The 19,908-nt window shown below is 37.6% G+C and overlaps 1 protein-coding gene, 1 non-coding gene and 1 pseudogene across 3 annotated transcripts in view; 1 reads left to right on the top strand and 2 right to left on the bottom strand.

Annotated features, from left to right (window-relative positions):
* Eml5 (EMAP like 5) overlaps positions 1-19,908 on the bottom strand; it is a 113,735-nt gene that overhangs the window by 42,214 nt on the left and 51,613 nt on the right. For both annotated transcript variants that reach the window (XM_042692588.1, XM_042692589.1), the window contains exons 16-23: positions 18,907-19,000; positions 16,790-16,890; positions 14,204-14,406; positions 13,221-13,332; positions 11,576-11,703; positions 7,340-7,481; positions 3,638-3,790; positions 2,291-2,422 (exon numbers count right to left, since the gene is read on the bottom strand). In XM_042692588.1, coding sequence (XP_042548522.1) covers positions 2,291-2,422; positions 3,638-3,790; positions 7,340-7,481; positions 11,576-11,703; positions 13,221-13,332; positions 14,204-14,406; positions 16,790-16,890; positions 18,907-19,000 — 1,065 coding nt within the window. The remainder of the gene's footprint in view (positions 1-2,290; positions 2,423-3,637; positions 3,791-7,339; positions 7,482-11,575; positions 11,704-13,220; positions 13,333-14,203; positions 14,407-16,789; positions 16,891-18,906; positions 19,001-19,908) is intronic.
* Positions 6,812-6,918, bottom strand: LOC122118924. The gene has a single exon (XR_006149473.1). It is a non-coding gene; the product is annotated as a U6 spliceosomal RNA (small nuclear RNA).
* On the top strand, positions 18,118-18,518 carry LOC122118885 (annotated as a pseudogene).

The raw sequence follows: 19,908 nt of genomic DNA, 5'->3' as shown, positions 1-19,908 counted from the left end.
GAGCTTGGCTCTTTATTCTATCTATTAACTTGGCTATCAGTTCTATCTATTTTCCTGCAAAAGACATGATTATATTCTTCTTCATGTCTGAATAAGACATGAAGATATGTACATAGGAATTACATTTACTATATCTATTCATGTGATTTTGAGCAGGCCTTCTGTCTTTATGTCTCAGTGCTTTCAGACCTTGTCCAGCAAATTAATCAACTTGAACAAGGGAGGAGGCTAGAAGAAATCATGTGACTTAACAGAGAATCCTAATAGTGGATTGAAATAAAAAGGACAGCGCAGAATATGACAACAGAATGCAATAAATATATAAAGAACTTGAAAAATCAAATCAATGGAAATGAAAAACTGATTAACCCCCTCAATCCCAATCAATCAAAAGCCAAGTCATCAGGATGGAACAAGTAGAAAATAGTGTATCAGTAACTGAAGCTCCAACAAATTAATTAGATGAACCACTTCAAAACATTGAAAAAACATGAAGATATTAATGGAATATTTAAGATTTTTAGGCCATTATCAAAAGAAACCTATGATGGGTATAGAAAAAGAGAAACAAATTAAACATATAAATAATCTATTTAACATAATAATAGAAAAATTTTCCCCAGCCTTGAGAAAGACAGTGTTATCCAGATACAGGAAGCTTACAGAACACCAAATAGGCAAGATCAGAAAAGAAACGGCCCTCTCATGTTATAGTTAAAACAGTAAGTACAGGGAACAAAGAAGATACTGAAAGCTCCAAAGGAAAGTCCAGCCCATCTGAATAACAGTGGAGTTATCAGCATATATTCTATAGGTGAAGAAGAAATGGAAGGACATAATCCAAGCTCTGAAAGACAGTAATTGTCAACCTATATTAGTTTATCCACCAAAGCTATCCTTGAGGAAGAAATAAAACTTTTACTATAAACAAAAACTAAAAAGAAATTCATAAAACTAAACTAGCATTTCAAAGAATGCCAAATACAGAAGAGGAAGATACTGAAAACAGGTAAATATGGAAAGAATAAGCCCCACTAGAAGAGCAGACTAGTAGCAGAAATAGGAAAGAAGTATACATTAAAAAAATAAAAAGTGTTAGGAAATAGGAAAAAGCTTTCAATTCTAATGTTAATGATCTTATGTTCCAGTCAAATGTGCATAGAACAGCAAATTGGATTTAAAAAGTAAGACCCGCTGAGCACCAGTGGCTCTTACCTGTAATCCTAGCTACTCAGGAGGCTGAGATCTGTGGATCACGGTTCAAAGCCAGCCAGGGCAGGAAAGTTTGTGAGACTCTTATCTCCAATAAACCACCAGAAAACTGGAAGCGGCACTTGTTGTGGCTCAAGTGGTAGAGCACTAGTCTTTAGCTGAAAGGCTCAGGGACAGTGCCCAGGCCCAGAGTTCAAGCCCCATGACCCCCCCCCTCCCAAACACCCAACCTTTTGTTGTCTACAAGGAACACTTTCACTGACAAAGACAAATATAGGTTTAGAGTGAAAGGATGACCAAGCAAATGGACCCTAAAAGCAGACAAGAGTAGCTAACATCTAATAAAACAGAAGAGACAAAGAAGGCCATCTCATATTAATAAGGGAAGTGATCCATCTAGAGGAGATAATAGTTTCTAATATATAAGTCCCAAATACTAGTGTTCTTAATTTCAACCAGTATAACCAATATAAAGGGGCTGGCAAAATGGGTTAAATGTTACTGTGCTTGCCTAGCAGTGCAAGGCACCAAGTTCAAACCTCATTATCATTTGAAATTTGTCAATTTATCTGATATAAATTAGGAGATTATCATGACATGGTTTTTCTTGTATAAAAGTTACCAGTTAGCTGGGTGCTGGTGGCTCATGCCTATAATCCTAGCTACTCAGGAGGCTGTGATCTGAGGATGGTGGTTCAAAGCTAGCCGGGGCAGGAAAGCCCGTGAGGCTCTTATCTCCAATAAAGCGCTAGAAAATGGTGCTGTGGCTCAAATGGTATAGCGCTCACCTTGAGCTGAAGAGTGCAGGGACAACGCCCAAGCTCAGAGTTCAAGCCCCATGACCCACCAAAAAAAAAGTTACCAGTTACTGTACTACCATTGGGATTATACTGGGCAAAATACTGAAAAGTCTAAATCAACAGTGTTTATCTTGAGATGTCAAATAAAGTAGTGGAAAACAACTGTTTTTCACAAGACTTCTGAGGCTATCTGTTAAATTGTTTCTGTTCTTTTAAAATAGCTATACTTAGTTAAATGAAACTAAATAAAAATATTAAAAAGTTAATCAAAGTCTTACCTCTAATATCCCAATCAATATGGGTTATGTAACTGGTAGCTCCTTTGCATATTCCTACTCGTTTGCTATTCATTACATTGTATATATCTATAAAGGTGTCGTGAGATGCCACAGCTAAGTATTTCCCAGAACCTAAAATAGAAACACATTCATTTGTGATTTTTCATCTATGCAAATGTATTATCTTCATTTTTTTACTAGCATAATTTTAGTCATAGAGGGAGGATTTAATTGCTGTAGTTTTTTTTTTTTTGGTCGGTTGTGGGGCTTGAACCTGGGGCCTAGGCAAGGTCTTTTCGCTCAAAGCTAGTATTCTACCACTTTGAGCCACAGCGCCAGTTCCAGTTTTCTGGTGGGTAACTGGAGAACAGAGTTGCATGGAGTTTCCTACTCAAGCTGGCTTTGAACTGTGATCCTCAGATTTCAGCCTCCTCTGTAGTTAGGATTATAGGTGTGAGCCACTCGTGTACAGCTTGGAAATAAATTTTTTATATTCTAAAACTGAAGTTGATTTTTAAAATATGTTTTTGGAAAAACTTTAGGTGTTTTATAAGTTATAACCAGACATATATGCATATATGTCAAATGACATTTTAAAATATTAATAACTAGTAAAATGAAGTAACGTTTTTTGTCTAACAAATTAGTTCAGTGGAGAGACTACTGTCAAAAATTATATGATGTCCTTCTCGTATACTTCACACTTAGCCTGACTAAAACCTCTAAATTTAGAACAAAATGGAACTAAACCAACAGAATAAGAGTTTTGTCTTAACAGTAGTAATTCCTATATTGTTGTAGGTTTAATACTTACAATAATGCATAGAAAGAAATAAAATGGCATTGAAATTAATGCAGATTCCAAAGCATTAAGACATCCTGAAAACTGTTACCAAACCCCTTTCATGTTGCAGTTACAAACAAAGAAAATTTCCTGAAGCTAATAGAAGAGTTTAGGTCATTTGGAAAGTTGTAGTGTAAGAATTCACACTTACCAAGATATTTGTACAAATCAAATATGAAAGTTTTACCTATTCTCTTGCTACTCTGGTAAAAAAAATAAAATTCTGGGCTAGGAATGTGGCTTAGTGGTAGAGTGCTTGCCTAGCATGCATGAAGCCTTGGGTTTGATTCCTCAGTACTACATAAACAGAAAAAGTCAGAAATGGTGCTGTGGCGCAAATGGTAGAATCCTAGCCTTGAGCAAAAGAAGCTCAGGGACAGTGCCCAGGACTGGCCAAAAAAAAAAGTAAAATTCTGAGATGAAATGAGTTAATGAAAATTACACATGGATAGACTTGCTTACACAGAAGTTAATAAGCAAATATAATTTCAAAAGGATCTTACCAGGTGAAAATCGAATATCTGAAATAATATCTTTTCTATGGTGGAAAGACACAAGATCTTCTAGAGTATCGGCATTCGCCATTAAGAAACTTCCATCATTGAGGCCTACAGCTAAAGCTTTTCCATCAGGAGAAAAACAGCAGCACCTCCCACCTGAAAGAGAAAGAGAACATGAATCAGACAACTTGCTCTGATATTTTAAAGGACCTTCAATTATAAACATGATGTCTCCATTATGGCCTCAAAACATAAAAAGAAGACAAGTATAAAGTTGATACATTTTTCTATGAAAATCTCAGATAAAAATTTCTATGAAAATCTCAGATGGAAACTTAAGCAAGAATTAAAACAAATTCAGCTCTAAATGTAACAAAATAAGTATTGATATTTATCTTAAAAGAAATTAAGTTGGTGAGAAAGAATGCTACTTTGGTACGTTATTCCCAAGAAATCAGAAATTTAAGAAGTGAGGCTATCTTTATAAAAATGGTTTAAACATTTTTATTTTTGGTTTTGGGGCTTGAATTCTGGGCCTGGGTACTATCTCTGGGCTCTTCAGCTCAAAACTAGCTCTCTACCACTTGAGCCACAACACCACTTCTGGTTTTCTGGTCGTTTATTAGAGATAAAAGTTTCACGGCCTTTCCTGCCCGGGCCGGCTTTGAACCGTGATCCTCAGATCTCAGCCCCCTGAGTAGCTAGGATTACAGGCATGAGCCACCGGTGCCCAGCTGCTTTAAACATATTATAAAAATGCTTTATAAAGCTGGGTGCCAGTGGCTCATAGCTGTAATCCTAGTTACACAGGAGACTGAGATCTGAGGATCATGGTTCAAAGCCAGTCCAGGCAGGAAAGTCCATGAGATTCTTATCTCTATTAAACTACCAAAAAAGCCAGAAATGGAGCTGTGGCTCAAGTGGAAGGGTGCTAGATTTGAACAAAAAAGCTCAGGGATAATGCGCAGGCCCTGACTTCAAGCCCGAGGACTAGAACAAAAATAATTTTATATACAAATTATATATGTAATTATATAACACATAACTTTATATATTAAATATATACTATTATATATTAATAAAATATTATATGGATCTCATGGCTAGTGTTCTATCACTTGAGTCATGTCTCCAGTTCTGGTTTTTTGCCGGTTAACTGGAGATAAAGAGTCTGAAGGATTTCTTTCCCACAGCTTAGCTTCAAACCATGATTCTCAGTCTTAGTCTCCTCAGTAGCTAGGATTCTAGGTATAAAAAAAATATTTAAGGTATTAAAAAAATCTGACCATAGGCAATTATTAGTTTAAGCTAGGAAGATCCAAGATTCAAAACTACAGGACTGATATCATTATTATTAATGTTAATATTAATTTTACTTCCATATATTCTGTTCTTCAGGCCTCACAGACTTTATCTTTTGCCAGCTTTGCCAATAGAGGGCACTGGAGAGACACTCCACACCCCAAACTGCTGCTACGTTGTTTTACATACACATATGCTAGCTCTCTTCACAGTGGCAGCCCCGGGTCCTCCAGAAAGTTCCTTCACCTTCACAGTAATGATTCAGTTACAATCTGAAGACTCCAGCAAGATTCTATGTATGAATAGCGGAGGTCCACAGTTCAGTGACCTTAGCCTTAGGTTACACTATTTACCAGGAAGTGGACTACACCCTCTGGCAAGTCTGTCCATTACCCAGTTAACACTCTCACTGTTCCACTGAGGCTTTCACTCTCTGGTAAGCCTCTTCACCATAGACAGATGGAGTCTTCTGGTGACAGGAAGGAAGATCATGGTCCCAGGCTGTTCCATGCAAAACAAGAGACCCTATCTAAAAATGACTACAGCAAAAGCAGGCTGGGGGGAATGGCTGTTGGGGTATATCTGCTTTAACAATGCAAGGTATTAAGTTCAAATCCTATGTGAGACAGAAAGAGGGGAGGAGGAGGGAGAGAAAGAGATAAACTGAGAGGAGAAAAATGGCATTAAATTGTTGTTTAATGAGTATAAAAGGTTGGACACTGGTGACTCACCCTTGTGATTCTAGCTATTGAGGAAGCTGAGACCTAGAGGATGAAGGTTTGGAGCCAGCCCAGACAAAAAAGTCTTCAAGATTCCATTTCTAATTAACTAGCAAAAAGCTGGGCTAGAGGTATGACTCAAATGGTAGAGCCTCCACCATGAGCAAGTGAACCAAGCAAGGAAGCATGAGGCTCTTGAGTGCAAGATCTGACACAATAAAAAAAAGTTCTTCAGGTCAAGATCATCTTTGTTCACCCCAAGCATTAAGAATCAAGCGAATAAAGAAACTGTCCAGACAACAGAGTGCAGAAGAGTCAAACAAAGGTATAGTGGAAATTCAGAAATTCTGTCATTAGCTTCATTCATAAATAATGCTTCCAGGGCTGGGAGTGTGGCTCAAGTTGAAAGGTACTGTCTAGGAAGTGGGAGGCTCTGAGATCAAACATCACTACTGCCCCAAAATAATGATTCTAGTTTATTTTGTTCAGTACCTCATATTTACAACAAAAACTCCCGAAGTGCTATGCTATATTCTTCTAATTCACATGTGAAATTTAACATCCATTATGTTAATTAGAAGTAGTGCTACTATAGAAATAAAAATTTGTTTTCTGCATACAGCAAAAATAATGCCAATTGAAGGGGGTTGTAAATATTCTTGAGAAGTATTTCTAAGAAACTGAAATTGTATATACATCTTTATCTGTCCAAGATAGTAAATTTGCTCCATTGAACTCCTTGTGTCTATACACCAACAGTTTCCTATGCTTCCTACAATTCACCTGTTAGTATTATGCTCACCTTTGGTTCTCAGCTCCACCCAGACCTGAGCCCCACTTCCCTGGAGTTCCTTCCATACAGCTGGCCCCATCCTCTCTCCACGCAGACATACCTGAGCTCCCATCTACCTCACTTCCTACCCTCAGACCCTGCTGCTACTGAAATAGTAGAGGGTGCCATGTGCTCCCTCTCTGGGTGAAATATGGCTCCTCTAATAAAGCTTGTAATAATCTTTCTCTTGTGCCTGTCTGCCTCTGAGTGGTCCCCTGGGATGGATGTGACAGATCCTTTCAGCACCAGTTCTGTTTATCCTAAAATACACTTCCTTCACTACTGCTACCTCTTTTAAAGTTTTTCTTTTTTTTTTTTTCTGAAAAAAATATGGAATGCTTCACAAATTTGTGTGTCATCCTTGCACAGGGGCCATGCTAATCTTCTCTGTATCACTCCAATTTTAGTATATGTGCTGCTGGAGCGAGTGCTTTACTTTTTTTTAAAGAAGGTCTTACTATGTGGTCCAGGTTGGCCTTGAACTCAGGATCCTCCCACCTCATCCTCCTAAGATGCTAACATTACCAGCATGCAGCCTTTTAAAGTTAAAATTTTCTTTCTAAATTTCTAGTTCTGGATTATACATAATCATAGTCACAAAGGAGAGAAAATTCAAGACATTTACTTCCTCCATTCTGTTCTCCAGCATGTCACTGAACACTGGTTTAGTTTAGACAAAATCATAAGGTAAATACTAGGCATAATTAATTAATTTTCTTTGCATAGCGCCATTAGAAAGTAGACACTGAGTAAACATTTCAAAATATTTAAAGTCTTTTATATTTTTACAATTTATTTATTCTACCTGTGAAGGTGAAAAAACTGAGAAAACTTAAATTGAAGGCCTCTTACCCTTTTTCAGTTTCCGGACAGCTAACATACAATGACTAGGAGAGAGATCCCATATTCTTAAGGTTTTATCATCACTTACAGTAGCACAAATGGGTAGATAAGGGTGTGTAGCCAAACCCCACACCTCTCCTTCCATGTGTCCCTATAAGGAAACAGTTCAAATTAATTTAACTTGAAAATATATGCATGACAAAGTGAGGAGCTGCACAGACTGGAGAAACTGATTTTTTTTAAAAAGTACCCAAACATTTAATGTCTGGAAATGCTTTCAAGGTGATACAACAAATGAAGCAACATTTATCTAAGGAAATCTGCTAGAATTTCTTTCTTTCTTTTTTTTTTGCCAGTCATGGGGCCTGAACTTTGGGCCTGGGCGTTGTCCCTCAGCTCTTCAGCTCAAGGCTAGCATTCTATCACTTGAGCCAGAGCACCACTTCACATTTTCTGAGTGCCTTATTGGAGATTAAGAGTCTCATGGTCTTTCCTGCCTGGGGTGGCTTTGAACCAGGATCCTCAGATCTCAGCCTCCTGAGTAGCTAGGATTACAGGCGTGAGCCACTGGCGCCCAGCAGTGGCTGGGCAGTTAACTGGAAATAAGAGTCTCACGGACTCTCCTGCCTGAACTGGCTTTGAACTTCTGTCCTCAGATCTCAGCCTCCTAAGTAGCTAGAATTACAGGTGTCAGTTACAAGTCTCCCACCTAGAAATATTTATATTTATAGGTTGGTTTTTACATTTAATCAAATCACAAGAATATTCTAATCATTAGTTCAAATACATTTTCTTGATATTCAAGGTATAAACTTGCTGTATCTGAAAATATCACTGTTGCTCATTTATCACCAACATACTTTTTTTTTTTTTGGTCGGTCATGGGGCTTGAACTCTGGGCCTGGGCGCTGTCCCTCAGCTCTTTAGCTCAAGGCGAGCATTCTACCACTTGAGCTACAGCACCACTTCCGGTTTTCTGGTGATTTATTGGAGATAGGAGTCTCACGGTCTCTCCTGCCCGGGTTGGCTTTGAACTGCGATCCTCAGATCTCAGCCTCCTGAGTAGCTAGGATTACAGGCATGAGGCACCAGCACCCAGCCAACATACTTTTTTGTTGATTTGTTTTACTGGATTGGCTATGGTATAACCCACAAAGCTGGACAATAATGATGAGGCTGGTATCCTTGTCTTGGTTGCTGACAGAAGTCAAGGGGATAAAAATATAGTACCATCTTAAACTCATTATATAAAAAAACAATGGAATGGGACTCGGAGTTATAGTACATGACTAACACAAATGAGACCCAATGTTTAATTAAAAATAACTAAAGAATATATTAAAAACGATATTAACTGGAAGTCCATCAGGACAGTTGTGTGACTTAGGTTCCTATGTAAGCAATTCAAAGCCAACGTAAACAGTACAATGAAACTAAAAACTTTACAAGTCAGAAGATACCAATTAACTTTTAATAAAAATTTATCAATCAGGAATTGCCAGCAAATCCCTAATTAAGGGTTTGACAACTCAATCTATGAAACAGATCTTTATCTTGCGAATTCAGCCTATAAATGTGCAATTGCCATGCTGCTACAGCAGATATATCCTTCAACCTCTTCTTGCTTTCAGTGCTGATCAATTCATGAATGTTTTAAGGTTCAAATAAATTCTGTTATTTTGTCTAAAATTTTTTCTCTTAATAAATGTCATTTATGGGTCCTAGACTCTTTTCACAATTAGAAAATAGTCTGCTTTTAATAATTTGAACTCTGGATTCATCTGTAAAAAATTCTTTTGTTAATATTTTCAAAAATATTATAAATAAATTAAAAATCATGACCATCTGAGCATAGTGGCACAAGCCTATAATACTAGCACTTGGGAGGCTGAGGTAGGAGGATCAGAAGTTCAAGGCCCTCCTAGGGCTACACTGCAAGTCCATCTCAAAACAAAACAAAGCAAAAACGAAAACAAACTCCCATCATACCTCCATAAACTTTTTATTTCAAAGGCGTATGATGTAGCTAAAATTAGTGAGCAATATGTAGTATCTTGGCATTTGTATATATATCATCCTCAATATATTAGGGTACTAATCATAAAATAAAACATTATATCATGTGCAGTGCTCTTTGATGTCCCAACAAGAATAAAGTGAGGATCAAAAAGAAACATGTCCATATTAAAAGCCAGGTGCTCATGGCTCATGACTATAATCCTAGCTACTCAAGGGGTTGAGATCTGAGGATCGTGGTTCAAAGCCAGCCCAGGCAGGAGAGTCCTAATTACCCAAATGCTAAAAGAGCTGTGGCTTAAGTGATAGAGCACTAGACTTGAGCACAAAAGCCCAGGAGCAGTGTCCAGGCCTAAGTTAAAGCCCCAGGACTGGCATACATACAAACAAACCCCACTTTTTTAAACTCAGGGCCTCATATTTGGTAGCCAAGTGCTTTCTCTACCACTTGAGCACACCTCAGGCCTTTTTGGCTCACGTTATTTTTCAGACATGGTCTTAGGCTTTCACTGGGGCCAATCTTGAACCACATTCTGTCTATCCTATTTTAGCCTTACGAGTGACTAAGATTACAAGCATGAGCCTTGTCTTTTGAGGTAAGATCTCATTAGCTTTTTACCAAGGCTAACCTTGAATTATGATCCTCCTATCACCATCTTCTGAGTAGCTGGTAACACAGGCATGTACACCATGACCAGTCCTAATATATCATTCTTGATAGAAATGTTAATTATTCCATATGAAATTCCTGCTGTTTAAGTTGACTTTTCCATCTTCCAAAATTTTGAATTTTTATATTTTATTATTAACATCTTTTCACTGATATTTTCAGTAACAAAGTTTTAGTATAGAGTCATAAACTCCTTTTGTTTTTGAAAGTTGAAAACTTAAAGATGACTTAACTAGAGAATTTTACAGAAAAATAATTAGCTAATGTTCAACAAACATGGAAGTGGCACTGTAGCTCAAGTGGTAGAGCGCTAGCCTTGAGCTGAAGAGCTGAGGGACAGAGCTCAGGCCCAGAGTTCAAGCCCCATGACCGACAAAAAAATTAATAAAATAAATATGAGGCCTAAAAACCAGAGTGTCAGTAAAGCAAGCATGAGGCTCTGAACTTAAATGCTAGGGCTACCAGAAACAAACAAATAAACAAATAAGCATATAAGTAAATGTGCTGGGCTAAATGGGTCAAATTAATTATAATTAATTTTTCTAGCTATTGGGCTATTTTGTGGTAAGAATTTATTTAAAATATTGGCAGAGCCAGGAGCTGGTGGCTCATGCTAACTACTCAGGAGGCTGAGATCTGAGGATTATGGTTTGAAGCCAGCCTGGGCAGGAAAGTCCATCAGACTCTTATTTCCAATAAACCACTCAAAAACTAGAAGTGGGACTGGGAATGTGGCTTAGTGGTAGAGTGCTTAACTAGTATTCATGAAATCCTTGGTTTGGTTCCTTAATACCACATAAATAGAAAAAGCTGGGAGTGGCAATGTGTTTCAAGTGGTAGAGTGCTAGCCTTGAGCAAAAGAAGCTCAGGGACAGTGCCCAGGCCCTGAGTGCAAGCCCCAGGACTGGCAAAATAACAACAAAAAAAAAAAAATGAAAAAAAAAACCCAAACCAAAAATGGCATTGTGGCTCAAAGTGGAAGAGCACCAGCCTTGGGCAAAAGAGCTCAGGGACAGTGCTTGGGCTGAGTTCAAGCCATGACTGACAAAAATAAAAAGTAAAAATATAAAATATTGGCAGTTTTTCTTATAAAATGTGACATGTTTATTTTTACTGGCAGTCATTTAACTATAACTATTTCTTTCTATATATATTAGCTTTAGGAATATTTCCCTAACTAATTTAGTATCATTTTTTTCACTGTTAACTTCTGCCTTTTATATACTAGAAGAATAAATTACATACAAAGAGAAAGAAAGACTATAAGCCTTTAAAAGTACCTGGACCAAAGCCGGGCACTGGTGGCTCACGTCTGTAATCCTAGCTACTCAGGAGGCTGAGATCTGAGGATCGCGGTTCAAAGCCAGCTCGGGCAGGAGAGACCATGAGACTCCTATCTCCAATAAACCACCAGAAAACCGGAAGTGGCGCTGTAGCTCAAGTGGTAGAGCGCTCGCCTTGAGCTGAAGAGCTGAGGGACAGCACCCAGGCCCAGAGTTCAAGCCCCACGGCCGACCAAAAAAAAATAAAAATAAAAATAAATTTAAAAAAAAAAGTACCTGGACCAGAAGTGTTATTGGGCCACTTTTATCCATTTCCAGTATTTCACCATTCTTTGTGCCAACTAAAATATGACCATGTCCTAATGATATGGCACGTATAGATGGGTTATCTTCCAATAGAAGACCTGAAAGGTGAAATAGAGATATTCTTGAAGGTATAAAATCACTCTAATACAATAATCTATGTGCTGTCAACATTATTTTGACACTGAAAATTACATTATAAGGTTGTTTCTTCCTATATTTTAAGTATCCTAATAATGTACAATATTTCTTTTAGTTACTCTATTAATCTCAAAGTAAATCCACAAACACAGTAAATTTTATTCTATCCCAGGTCCTTTTATTTATCTTATCTCATCTACCTTCTGTACCTCTCAGTTCACTTACAATATTATGATTAGATATTTAAATTCAAAGTAGGATACATTCCTTTATGCATAGTATGTGTTAGGCAGTCCTGAGCTACATATTAGTAAATATGATGGGCCCAGTTTCTACCACACAATGAGAAAAACAGACCTCATGTGAGGACCATATTGAAAAAGGAGTATACAGGAGTGACATTTATAAAGAGGGAATTATTCTAGAAGAAATAATGTTTAATCAATTAGGACTGGAGGTGTGGCTCACTTGGTAGAAGGAAAAAGATACTGCACATGTTCACTTCAGACATCAGGTATATTAATGAACAAGTCATCTTTTTCTATAGAATAAAAAATGAGCATGTGTTGAGATAACTGGAAGGGGCAAGAGAGAACAGAAAGAACAAATTCTAGGCAAAAGTAATAGCATGCAGAAAGGCCTAGAAGTTAGAGAGCAGCACGGCATGGCACCTTGAAAGAAAATGAAAACCCTGTTTTATGCATTAAAAGAAAAGGCACGAGGACAAGGACCTCTGAGGCTAGAGGAGCAGGGGCAGTGACACAGTACAGTGGAAAACACTGTTTGAAAACAAGTTCCTGACTGTGATAAGTAAATTTTATAGAGAAATTTTTATTTGTAAAATTAAAAATCCTGCTGGGCTCTGGTAGCTCACACCTATAATCCTAACAACTCAGGAGGCTGAGATCTGAAGGTTGCAGTCCAAAGCCAGCTGGGGCAGGAAAGTCTGTGAGACTCTTATCTCCACTAGACTACAAAAAACCAAAACCAAAACCAAAAACAACCCCCCCTACCCCGAACTGTGGCCCAAGGTTCAAGTGGTAGAGTGCTAGCCTTGAGCATAAAAGCTCAGGGACAGCGTCCAGGCCCAAAGCTCAAGCCCCAGACCCAGAAATAAAAGTATTAAGATTAATAATGCTATACTTGGTTAATATTTTATCATGCATATTACAGAAATAGATTTTTAGAAGTATAGCAATAATTTTAGTATCAAGTGTCTTCTATTTCACTTTTTTTTTTAAAGAGTTAAGGTGATATATGAAAGGGTTACAGTTATATAAGTAAGGTAGTGAGTACATTTCTTGTCGAACTTGTCACCCTCTCCCTCATTTTTCCCATTTTCCCTCCCCCTCCCGTTTAACTCTTAACATCCTCCACATAAAGAAGAAAAAATATATTCCATGTGTTCCACCCCAATAATCAAGCATATAATATGCAACGGATCTTTTCCTACAAAGCAAAATAAATCATAAATTACCTTTAGATCCTGGGGCCAAAGCAGCTCTTTTTATAGCATAGGTCTTGAGACATCTTTCAAAGGAGTCATCCCAAAGAGCTACTATGCCATCTTTTCCTCCAGTTACAAAGCCCTGTGATAATAAAAGCTTCAGTTGATAAAATTCTAAATGCATGAAAAATGATAATCTCTAGGGAGAAGACTATAGTCAAAGGTTACAGGAACTAGCATAAAAATCCATTTAAAAAATCAACACAAAACCTGCAAAAAATATTTAGAAATAAGAAATATTTTATAGGGGCTGGGGTGGTAGCTCAGTGGTAGAGTGCTTGCCTTGCATGCATGAGGCCCTGGGTTCAATTCCTCAGGACCAATGAGCAGAAAAAGCTAGAAGTGGCACTGTGGCTCAAGTGGTAGAGTGCTAACCTTGAGCTGAAGAGCTCAGGGACAGTGCTCAGGCCCAGAGTTTAGGCCCCACAACTGACAAAAAAAAAAAAAGAAATATTTTATCGGATAGAATATTCAAAACAGTCTCTAATTTGGTACTATGAGTTAGATCTACCACTTTCAGCAAGTCACATATATCTTTTTAGAGTCTTTATAACCCTTTAAAAAGAAGGGGTAATAAAGACCTACTTTACAGGATATGACAATTATAATGTAAAGCAGTTAGAATAATTTTTGATACACAGGGCTTATCAATTATTAAAATTCTTTTTTGTCTGGCAAGAAGATATTGCTATTTAGTTCAGACTGGCTCAGCTCCTAATCCTTTTACTTGTCTTCCGAGTGCAAAGATTACAAGTGTGAGCCATCCTGATTGGCAAACCTATTTTATACTTCGTTAAGGAGTTTGAAAAAAGGAACAAACTAAGATCAAGAGGATCCATCCATCAACTACAACTGGGTAGTCCAGGAGAAAGGCAATGTTCCTTCACTTCTGAAAATGCTTTGCAGACCATGATCAGATTATGTTGCATTAAAAATCTCTCTAGCTTACTCACCTTTTCCAATGCATGCATACTGAAAACTGGCCCATCATGTGCTTTAACTGTTTTTACCAGAAAGACATCTCTCCAGATACACACATCTCCTGTGGATGTTCCAGAAAAAGCCATCTCTTCAGTCCATCCATACACTGCACACATCATTGTTTCACTTTTCCCCAGGGTGCCTATGTAGCCTTTTCTTCCAATCAATCCTCCCCCTGGTTCATAAAAATATTCAAAAGTACCACTTTCAAAATGTACACGATCATAAAGAATTACAGTTTCTCTTCTATTGTTATTGCTGTATTAGAAAGGCAAGTAAGAGTAGAATTAAAAAAGAAAAATAGGGGTTGTCTCTGTCAATTATTTGGATAAAATTTTGCACAGTGGATTACAGGCCATGCACCAAGACTCATGTATTAGTCAGGTTTTCTTTGTTTTGTTTTTGGCTGGTTCTTGAGCTTGAATTTAGGGCCAGGGTGCTGTCTCTGGAGTCTCCTTGTGCTCAAGGCTAGTGCTCTATCACTTTAGCCACAGTGCCACTTCCAGCTTTTTCTGAGTAGTTTATTGGAAATAAGAGTCTCACAGACTGGGCTGGCTTCGAACTATGATCCTCAGATCTCATCCTCTTGAGTAGCTAGGATTATAGGCATGAGCCACTGGTGCTCAGCTTAGTCAGTTTTTGCTTGTTTTTTTTGTTTGTTGTTTGCTGGTACTGGGGCTTGAACTCAGGGCTTCGGTGCTGTCCCTGGACTTCTTTTGCTCAAGGCTAGTGCTCTACCACATTCAGCTCTACTTTCAGCTTTTTGGGTAGTTAATGGGAAATAGTCTTTCTTGCCCCAGCTGCCTATGAACTTCAATCCTCAGACCTCAGCCTCCTGAGTAGCTAGGATTACAGGTGTAAGCCACCATTGCCTGGCACATTAATCTGTTTTAATCAGTCTTTAGCATCTTTGATGGTGTTTCCCAAAATTGTTACTATGACATGTTTAAATTCACTGAGATTTTAAAGTGATATTACTCAGAGAATATACCATTCTATTTGAAAAGAGTATTTTATAACTTTAAAATATTTACATAATTACAAGTGACTGAAATAATTCATTTCTATATTATTTTATAGCATACATAGATTTTTTTAACAAAATAGTTCAGTTCCAGTTTAGACTATAAAACACATCCAAAAAAAAGGAAGGAATCTGGATAACAACTGATCAAACAGCTGTGTCAAATCTTTTAGCAAACACAAATAGCAAAGAAATATATTCTTGTTTAAAATGCATTAAGATATTAGAAAATCATTTAAAAAATAACTATTTTTCTAGCCCTGGGGCTTGAACTCAGGGCCTGGGCGCTTTCTTGGAGCTTCCTTTTGCTCAAAGTTAGCACTCTACTACTTGAATCACAACACCACTTCTGGCCTTTTCTGTTTATGTGTTACTGAGGAGTCAAACCCAGGGCTTCATGCATGATAGGCAAACACTCTACCACTAAACCACATTCCCAGACAAAACAGCCTTTTTTTAAACTAGAGATTTTTTTTCTCTTTATTTACAATGTTGGGGATTATATCAAGGTCTTTGGGCATAGTAGATATGTACTCTATCATGAAGTTATAGCCTTGCCCTACCCCCTAAATAAATTTTAGATAATTTTAGATTTCTAGAAAAGATGCAAAAAGTAACATTTTTTTTCTGATACACTTCTCTATCCAGTTTTTCCAGTGTTAATATTTTATATTACCATAATATCTGTCAAAACTAAGATATTAGGACTGGGAATGTGGCTTAGTGGTAGAATGCTTGCCTAGTATGCATAAAGATCCTGGGTTTGATACTTCAGTACCACATAAACATAAAAAGCCAGAAGTAGCATTGTGGCTCAAATGATATAGTGCTAATTTTGAGCAAAAGAAGCTTAGGGTCAGTGCCCAGACCCTGAGCTACACCCACCCCACCCTGACACACAAGCAAACAAAAAACAAATAGCCCAAAATAACATTAATATAAATTAGACTCTAGACTTCATTTGGACTTCACCAGTTTTTTTCTCTTTTTTTTGAGTACTGGGAATTGAACACAGGACTGTGGCTAGGCAAATGTTCCACCTCCTGAGCCACCTCCTCTGGCCCTTTGGATTATATTTTGTTTTGGAGTTAGGGTCTTGCTAACTTTGCCAGGGCTGGTCTGGAACTTGCCTCCTAAATGGTGAGATAACAAATGAGTACTGCCACTGTCAATTACCAGTTTTTCTAACGTCTCTTTTCTGGCCCAGGACATCACATCACTGCTAGCTAATTTTTTTTTGGTAGTGTATGTGTGTCAGTATGGGCTTAAACTCGGCTTCTGACTCCTCCTTGGTCTTTTCACTCACAGCTGGCATTCTACCACTTGAGCCATGCCTCCAGTTCTGTTTTTTTGCTGGTTAACTGGAAATAAGATTTTCTAATTCTGCCCCAGCTGGCTCTGAACTTTGATCTTTATATCTCAGTCTCTTGTGTATCTAGGTCTAGAGATCTGAGTTACTGGCACCTAGATGAAATTACTTCTAAAAGTAACAATTTCTTAAAAATTAAAGGAGTAGAAAGAAACCTTTCCTTACCTGCTCTACGCCAAAATTTCATGTGTTTAATTCCAGCTGTAATTAGTTTATCAGGCACATGGGGGTTCATCTTAACAACAAAAATTTTATCTTTACTTCCTCTGAAATAAATACAAAAGTGTTTTAGGTCTAAAGATAAATCACCCAGCAACTTTTAGGCAAAAAGTTCATGCAGCATGTTTTCCTTTCCTTCCTTTAAAAAGCAAACAAACCTCAGATCTTAACACTCATTAGGCAAGTGCTTTATTACTCCATGACCCCAATCCTTTGCTTTTTTTAGTTTTGTTTTTCAGTACTAGGATTACTGGGGTTTGATCTCAGGGTCTCTGCCAGGTTTTCTACCACTTGAGACCTCCCTGCCCCTTGTGTTTTTACTTTCAAATAGGGTCTAGTACTATGCTCAGGATGGCCTAGACTGAGATTCTCTTATATCTGCTTCCCACGGTTAGGATGATAGGTACATGTCCCCTGCCAAGATTTTTTATTGGTCAAGATGAGGGAATATCATGAAATTTACCCAGGCTAATTTCCAACTGCAATCCTTCTGTTTCTGTCTAGGATTACAGGTTTGAGCCATGGCACTTGGTTTTTAGCTTTTTGTTTTTTTTTTTCAGACAGGGTCTTTTGCTAACTTACTTGGGCTAGCCTTGAACCACAATCCTATTTCTACCTCCCAAGTAGCTGAGACCACAGAGGTGGGTCCTCATACTTGGCTCATTTCTTGAGATAGAATTTCATTAACTTTTCCCTGGCTTGCTTTGAACTGCAATTCTCCTGTCTGTACCCACGTGAAGCGATAGTTACAGCTGAGTATCTCCAGACCTGGCCCTCCACAAATATAGCTTACTGAATATTAGGTTGTAAAATCATATATCCATATAACTTGTTCTTTGGGAAAAAATTTAATATGCTAAATCTGCTACACAGATTCTCAAAAGGCAGGAACAGTGAAAGCTGAATTTCATTTGGCTATCACTTGTGCTACTCAGTAGTACAATGCATGAGAATGGTGTTGGCAGCATGAAAAACTGTAACTTCAAAGTTTGAAAGACGATATTAAGCTGTAGTGAAGTATGGAAGACTACAATACAGTGAAGTGAAGTTTTATTATCTATACATTATGCAGAAAGCATATGCTTAGTGCTCTGATGCTCAGAGTAAGGAACAGGAAATTAAAAGTGTAGCTCTGATTTGGTGACTGTTTCTTCCTTCAGAACACTGTTTGTATATTTATTATAAAAATAATACATGCCCATTTTTAGAAAATGTACAAAGAAAAGTGTATAATAAAAATGTGTCTTTCTTTTGGCGCTGCTGCAGGCTTCCTGCTATCATGGTTAATGTTCCTAAAACCCACGGTACTTTCTGTAAGAAGTGTGGCAAGCACCAACCTCACAAAGTAACACAGTACAAGGGAAAGGATTCTCTGTATGCCCAGGGAAAGCATCCTTATGACTGGAAGCAGAGTGGCTAATGGTGGTCAGACTGGGAAAAAAAGCCAAGACTACAAGGAAGATTGGGCTGAGACTTGGATGTGTTGTGCCCAACTGCAGATCTAAGTTAATGCTAACTATTAAGAGATGCAAACATTTTGAACTGGGTAAAGATAAAAAGAGAAAGGGGCAAGTGATCCATTTCTAAACGCCAACTTTTGTTATGAAGACAATAAAATCATGATGTCTAAATTCCAACTTTTGTTATGAAGACAATAAAATCATGAGGTCAAATAAAAAAAGAAAAATGTAGAAATTCCTTGTGATTTATGAATCTTTTTCATTTAAATATATGAGCATTTTATCATGCTCTGAAATTACTGTACAACAGTCTTTCCTCTGAAATTCCCTCCAGCTGTACATGGAGACTTGAGAGAACAGTTAATAGAATACCATGTTCTAATTACTTTAGCAAGTGAGTTCACTTGGGATAAACTTACCAAAAAAAAACCCATAAAATCACTTGTCTTTTTATCATGATTACATTTGTTCAAATACGATAAAGATAGCAATAAGAAAAGGTTACACATTAGCTTAACTTCAAAATTGTTAAAGACCTCAAAGCAAAAGTATTACTAGCATTGGTATTGCCAATGTGTTTTCATGTCTTCCTTTTTCCCCTACCTTGCTATTGATAGCTTCTCTCCTTTCTTCCAGTCCCACAGCACAATAGTGTGGCTATCATCTATTCCAACTGAAGCCAAACGTTTCCCATCCGCTGTGATAATTAATCAGAAAGATATGCTTATTGATCATTAACATTTGGAAGATTTAAAAAAGCATTTACTATGTTTCTTAAAGCTATATGCTTTCATTTGAATATAGTTTTCCTCCCACGTTTCATATGCTGGAGGCTGGGTCCTCAATGTACTAGAGTTAAGAGGGTGGAACCACTAACAGGGGAGGCCTAGTGTGAGCTGATTATGTATCCTTGAGGGCCCTTAACATGTTAGTCAGTTTCATCATCATGAGTTGTTATAAAAGCCTCTTTCTGGCCTCCTGTATCATCCTGTAATGTCTCTCTGATGCATGTTATTCAAATATGTTGTGATACAGTCAAAGGGACTCTCCTTTTAGGCAGCATCAAAGGGATCACCTGACTTGAATTTCCAGTCATACTGTATAGCTCTGAGCTAAATAAATCTCTCTATTAAAAATACCTAGCCTCTGGAAGTGGCGCTTGTGGTTCAGGTGGTAGAGCACTAGACTTGAGCACCAAGAGGCTTAGGGATAGCACCTAGGCTCTGAGTTCAAGCCCCAGGACTGGCAAAAAAAATACCCAGACTCAGGTATTATACTACAGTAACAAAAAAAATGGTTCAATAGGCCCCAGTAGTATAATTAAAACTTGAAAAATAATGAATGTTAGGCATCCACACAGCTATGAAGGGACATAGAATTTACAAAAGAGGGATAAGAATGATTTCTTGAATTATCTATTAAGTGTTGATACCACCTCACCTGACTCCATTTACTTTTATTTATCCATCAGTTTGGGATGGGAAGGGAGGGAGAAAATGATAAGTGTGTGAGGTGATGGATATACTAAATACCCAGAGTTAATTATCACATAACATGTAGAGGCATCAAAACATCACACTATACCTCATAAATTTGAACAGTATT

Source organism: Dipodomys spectabilis, unplaced genomic scaffold (genome assembly GCF_019054845.1).
Source record: "Dipodomys spectabilis isolate Male_0828 unplaced genomic scaffold, ASM1905484v1 ptg000157l, whole genome shotgun sequence".
Lineage (NCBI taxonomy): Eukaryota > Metazoa > Chordata > Mammalia > Rodentia > Heteromyidae > Dipodomys > Dipodomys spectabilis.
Note: the sequence above shows the minus strand (reverse complement) of the source record. Positions and strands in the feature narration are given on the sequence as shown.